Source organism: Anneissia japonica, unplaced genomic scaffold (assembly GCF_011630105.1).
Source record: "Anneissia japonica isolate Jap-2015-1 unplaced genomic scaffold, ASM1163010v1 scaffold287597_len576451_cov177, whole genome shotgun sequence".
NCBI lineage: Eukaryota > Metazoa > Echinodermata > Crinoidea > Comatulida > Comatulidae > Anneissia > Anneissia japonica.
The window spans coordinates 5,006-11,549 of NW_022745867.1; the positions used below are offsets into that span (position 1 = coordinate 5,006).

At 32.5% G+C, this 6,544-nt stretch overlaps 1 protein-coding gene across 2 annotated transcripts in view; it reads right to left on the reverse strand.

Annotated features, from left to right (window-relative positions):
* Positions 1-6: 6 nt before the first annotated feature.
* The window catches only part of LOC117120064 (MAM and LDL-receptor class A domain-containing protein 1-like), a 49,491-nt gene continuing 42,953 nt past the window's right edge, over positions 7-6,544 (reverse strand). For both annotated transcript variants that reach the window (XM_033265071.1, XM_033265070.1), the window contains exons 7-11: positions 6,284-6,445; positions 3,800-4,053; positions 1,423-1,636; positions 873-1,132; positions 7-703 (exon numbers count right to left, since the gene is read on the reverse strand). In XM_033265071.1, the coding sequence (XP_033120962.1) occupies positions 398-703; positions 873-1,132; positions 1,423-1,636; positions 3,800-4,053; positions 6,284-6,445 (1,196 nt within the window). In that variant the 3' untranslated portion in view covers positions 7-397. The remainder of the gene's footprint in view (positions 704-872; positions 1,133-1,422; positions 1,637-3,799; positions 4,054-6,283; positions 6,446-6,544) is intronic.

Below are 6,544 nucleotides of genomic sequence, written 5' to 3' on the forward strand. Positions count from 1 at the left end.
GGACCATATAATATGAAGTACATAAAATTACGTTTTTTACTACAACACTGCTACTGGTCAGTAATATGTATGAATTTATACACTGCCTTTTGCACATACTGTACTTGTACTGCTACGCCATACTCACCAAACGTAGCAATTTGTGTTGAAAATATCTATCTTCTAAGATTATTTTACATTTTGCTTCCTTCACCAATTGTACATTCATGTTAATAAAAAAGAAGTACAACACAGTAGCTCTTAATTCAAATCAAACAACAATTGCGGACCTACCATTTATTAGCTATTGTCTATTCAATGTCTATTTTCACATGTTTTGAAGATAATATTTAGACCTATATAGTTAAATACTTAATAAATGGTACAATTTGCTGCTTAAGCTTTTACATCTTCATGTCTACAAAGGTGAGGTATAAGCATTCTCATATACATCTTCCTCATAATTTGTGTAAGCGTCAGAGTCGACATTTTTTGTAGAGGTTGTTCTTGGACCATCTTTTGGCTTGTTCATCCATGGCTTTCTGAATATGACTAAAAGTATAGCAATTGCAAAAATGACAACCAAAGGCACCACTGTTGCGGTAATAATGATGGAATTCGATTTTCTGTCATCTTTCAATGATGTGTTATCCGGATATATGTTGATGTCATCAACAGCAATTACTCCTAAACTTGATGGTCCAAGTACTGCTTCAAATAAGATCTAACAACGACAAAAACAAAAACAGTTTACATATATTTTACACGGAACTCATCATTCAACCTTTCTCACCAAAGTTATGTAATAGCATACACATAAAGTTTTTTTTTCAGAGAACAACAATAAACATTAGCCATTATATTTCAACAACAAATATAAATTAAACATTTACCGCAAACATTGTCATTGACTGGTTCACTTTCATTACGTTAACCTGTTCCCATCCTTGTGTAATTCCATTTTTTTCCCAAATCAGTTTCTTTTTATTGTAATTCCATTCTTCTTGAATAAAAACCCGCAAGTTTAGCTGTGGGTCGAAGTTCATATGAACGCTAAAGCCGACACTGATACTTCCATTGTAGTTAATGGGTGGTGTTTGAATACATGCTTTGTCTTCTTCACCACCTTCAACATACATGTAGGTAGAAGAATCTAGAAATTACAAGTAAAAAGTATTATAGAGGTAGGCTCTTGCATTCAGTCACTGTCAACATAGCTATTTTATGGACAAAATATATATATATATATATTTGTATATTAGATATTTGGTCTCAAAATGGCTCCCTCACTTGTAAAGTTACTGTTGTTTGACACATTCATAAATGCAAAGTTGAGTATTCCGTCTGTCATCGGTATTGATCTGCGTAGTCTCATTTAAATATATAGAACTAGACTTGTTACCATATAAATTGTATGCAATTTTTAAAAGCTTTTATGAGTACCCGATAGTCCATGGACACCATAGTTATTGAAATAAAGCCAATCTAAGTCGTCGTCATATCTCTGGAACAGACCACACCCAGCAATGTCATTCTCGAAATCGCATGAAAATGTTGCAATATGATTGACAACAGATTCACAGTCATCAAGCATAATGTCATCAATGGCGATAGCACCTCTGTAATAACTTTCTCCAACTGTCGCTTGAAACAGTATCTATAAATGAAATAATAAAATATCTACGAGGAAGCAACAAACACACATACACACACACCCATAAATATATATTGTGCCCAAATATAAACAATATGTTATAATTGCATCAAGCATAGCCCTTAATAATAATAATTATTTAATAATAATAATAATAATAATATTAATAACAATAATAATAACAATAATAATAACAATAATAATAATAATAATAATAATAATAATAATAATAATAATAATAATAATAATAAATAATAGTAATAATAATTTATTGACTCTATGCAGATACCATTTACATCAGCGGCACTCAAGTGGTGCTTCAATCAAGAGAAATAACTTAAATGGAATCTAACAACTTATCTAGAAAAAAAAAATACATTAAGAAGCATTTTAATGCTTGTATACACCCTCATAAAAACATACATACACATACGCCTGTACATACAAAGTGTGCATATATACATTTAAATTACTTAATAAAAAAAAAAACAGATAAGGCTGTCGCCCTGCATTGTAAGTCAGTATGCCGTACTACAGACACAAGTTCCTGCAAGCTCCCACTATCACATGGATGAGCCACCACCGGGCCGAGAAAGCTGACTTGCATGAAGAGATATGCCAGCCATCCACGCCGTGAATAAAGCCCACACCCAGGTCCAATACAAAGCGACAACCCAATTCTGCATCAAAAGAAAATGAACAAAAAAAAATGAATGCAAGAAAAACACAATTTCCATACATAACACCACAGCCAGCCTAAACTATATAAAATTTTAAATCGCTTCTTCCACTTTCTCTTTGCAGAAGTTTTGCAAAATATGGCAATACAATCGAAAAATGATTAGGCAAGTTAAGTGTATTTAAGCGATTAAGTTTCATGATTATGTAATCGTGTATGATAAGAACCAGCTGTACCTTTTTGTATTATAAAAACAAATCATTACCAATGTTTTTAGCCCTAACACCATCAATCTGGTTTTTTTTGTTTAAAAAATTAGATGGTACATTCCATTTGTTAGTGTATTCCACTGTTAATTTTTGGTTGCAGTAAATTTGCTTATCAGTGCTCCTGCTGTGTAGATAAACAATTCGGTCACCAAGGTGCTCAGTGCTTACCATTCTTCAACTCAGCTTTGTATCTCTGTTTCCAATGGGAAAAGTCTGACAGGATTTGAACCTGCAACCACTCGCTTTCCATTTGTTTAAATAATGTTTACGGTGCTATGCAGCAAACTTAATTTGAATACTATTTACACAAATGTATGTATAAATACATTAATCAGTTAATTAAAATCAATCAACCAGTCAGTCAGTCAATCCGACAATAATCAATCATTCGGTCAATTATTCAATCAACCAGTCAGTCAAAGTCAATCGATCAATCAGACAATCATTTAATTGATTTAATCAATCAATCCGTCATCAATTTCTTAATCATCAATCAATCAGTCAATCGATCAATCAATTGATTGACGATCAATCAGACAATTGATCGAGGATCAATCAATCAATTAGACGATCGAACGATCGATCATCCATCCATCCATCCATCCATCCATCCATCCATCCATCCATCCATCCATCCATCCATCCATCCATCCATCCATCCATCCATCCATCCATCCATCCATCCATCCATCCATCCATCCATCCATCCATCCATCCATCCATCCATCCATCCATCCATCCATCCATCCATCCATCCATCCATCAAATCAATCAACCAGTCAGTCAGTCAGTCAATCCAACAATAATCAATCATTCGGTCAATTAATCAGTCAGTCAAAGTCAATCGATCAATCAGACAATCATTTAATTGATTTAATCAATCAATCCGTCATCAATTTCTTAATCATCAATCAATCAGTCAATCGATCGATCAATTGATTGACGATCAATCAGACGATTGATCGAGGATCAATCAATCAATCAGACGATCGAACGATCGATCATCTATCTATCTATCTATCTATATATCTATATATCTATATATCTATCTATCTATCTATCTATCTATCTATCTATCTATCTATCTATCTATCTATCTACCTATCTATTAATATCCATAAATAAATTAGTATTATTTATCAACCAAAAATTATTATTGGTAATTAAATAACTGTTGTGCTACAGTCTAATTATATAGACATTATAGAACCTACATACTGTGAAGTCGGAGCTTATTGGTACAATGTCCACTTTGGCTAATTTCCATTGGTTTTCCGTAGGTGTTTTACTGTACCAGATCTTATCAACGGCATCTAAAATTTCCAGATACACCTCCAATTTACCGACATCTTGATCAATATAATACCAAAATGTCAGACATCTTGGGTTTTTCGTTGATGTAAGCTTTGGAGTGAAAAGTTTTGCTGTATTCCCGGCAACCGGAAAAGATGACTGAATATACATGTAATGACCTTTATATAAAGAAGTGATATATTTTAGTTAATCGTTATAAATTATACTGCAAACAATAAATTGCCAAATATTGGCTTGTATATCTGCACTTGAGGCCATTGCAATCAACAAAAGCCATGTTGAGCTGTTATTCAATATTATATAAATAGTTTTCTTAGCAAGTAAGTGTATATAAATAGGCCTAATGTAATCATATTATAATTTGCCAGCTTTTTCTATTTATTTGAGCACTGTATTATCATTTATTTGATTTATATATTATTTGTGTTTTCAGCTTAATTTGAATATTATTTCCTATGACATAAACATTACATAACATTTAATTATATTATTATTTGCCATACAATTTAGTCAAAAAGGGAAATATGGATTGTTTTTTTTTTTAACGTGTGATTATGTTAAGTTGCTAATTAGCACTGAGAACACAAATAATGTATAAATCAAATAGATTATATTACATAGTTCAAAATATATAAAAACATGATGGTATAAAAGCTATTTCGTAACTTAAAGGTTTGAGATATAATTCTCTATGTTAAAACAACATAAAGTTTGATTTTTTTTTAGGTAGTTTTAACTAAATTTTCCATTCATCTTGTAGTGTGCATGCGCAGACCAGTCTTGAAACTGAGATGGCTACAGAATGAATGGATTTGATTGGATTTATTCATTGTAAGCACAAAGGATAGCCCACGAAAGTCTAGAAGAAGACTTATTTCTAGTGGGGTCCTCCTGGTGGTGATTTGGCAGACGCGAGACAATCCCCTACTCTTTTCCGAAGATTGTACTGCGTTCTTTAATGTGCACATGGGCCATAAATGCACACAGGACCAACGGCTTAAACATCTCATCCGAAAAACGGTGCGCTATCATAACTTGTATTTCTAGCTGAAACACAAGGAGAGACAGCGAAGGGAATTGAACCGGGGACCTAGAGATCTCCATAGTTCAACGTACACACAGTGGCTACCACCAGATCAATGCCAAAGACAGGATTTTCTAACAGTGCAGGACAATATCAGGGTGGACCCACTTTACGCGTAAATTCAAATAGTTGACCCATTTTATGCCAAAATATGAAAAATCTGGACCCATTTCCTAAAAAAAATACCCATTTTAGGCTAACTATGAGATCTCTGGACTCAATTTTAAATACAATTGCATAATTTGGACCCATTTAAAAAAATGTGGACCCATACTTTGTGGACCCATTAGAAAAAATGTGTGGGACTGTCCCAACTGTCCAATAGCTGGCTACAGCATTGCACCAGATTAGCTGACTGAAAAGCTGCTCTCCAGATCATTATATAGTTTGTTATCCAGTCACATACTGTCTCCTCTTTTGATGACACACAATTTGAGCTTTGATGTATAAATTCTGCTATTTTTATGACATATAATTCATTGATCACATTAGTTTGCTACTTGATGACATTGTTATAATTTGCTAGTTGATGAAATTATTAATAGTTCATTGCCTAATTGATGACATTTAATATAAATAGTTTTGATGAAATCATTATATTTTGTTGCTTTTTAATGAAGCTATTAAACAGTTATGCATGTTTTCCCCCATCATTCTTTATTCAGAAACAAAAGAATGTATGTACAAAACAAAGGTCATGGTTTAGAGGCTCCTAAAACACATGCAGGGTAAGAAATTACATTGTCATAAAGACATTTAAAGAAGCGGAAATTTTCTCAGGTTTCGCTGTGGCGGGGATTACAAACAGTATAGGTGTAGCTTCGTAGGAGAGTAAATTGACATAGTTTCTTCATAAAAAGTTTGATCTGTTTTGTGCGAAGTTGAAAAATAGACTTTTCATTTTCAGAGGTGATTAACCCTCTACTTCCAATTTTTAAACAGAAGGTCACAATGGTATCAATTTCTCTAATTCAATGAGGTTACCGTGTTAGATTCTTTATGATTGTGGACTTTCTCAATGTTGGTTTCAAATGGAATGGTTAAGTTTAATAATTTGTATTTTTGTCTCATCCTTCAGAACGACAATATCAAGTTTGAGAATTCTGATTAAAATATTGGAATAGTTCCCCTAGTCTGTGCCCTAAGAATTCTCAATAACTATATAACACGGAAAAGGTACAAATGATTTTGTAATTTGAAATTCAAATCCCTATATGTTGTAAATAGTAATAACAATAATATACAATTATACAATACAAATCAAAATACAATTAATAATTATATTTTAACAAATTAACCTATACCAGATGAATTCCCAAAAGAATGATCAGCATTTGGCCGTGTTCCATCAGCCATTGTAATTGGCCCTTCTGCTAAGTTCCAATCAAAATCATCTTCATTGGTTCCTCCTTGAATGTAACCACACTCATCCAAAGACTGTTCAAAGTTACAATTACCAATAGTCGCTAAAAAAAATCAAATGAATATAAATTTAATTTATTTTAAGCTACACAGTGCTATTTAATGTTTTACACGTATATATATATATATATATATATATATAT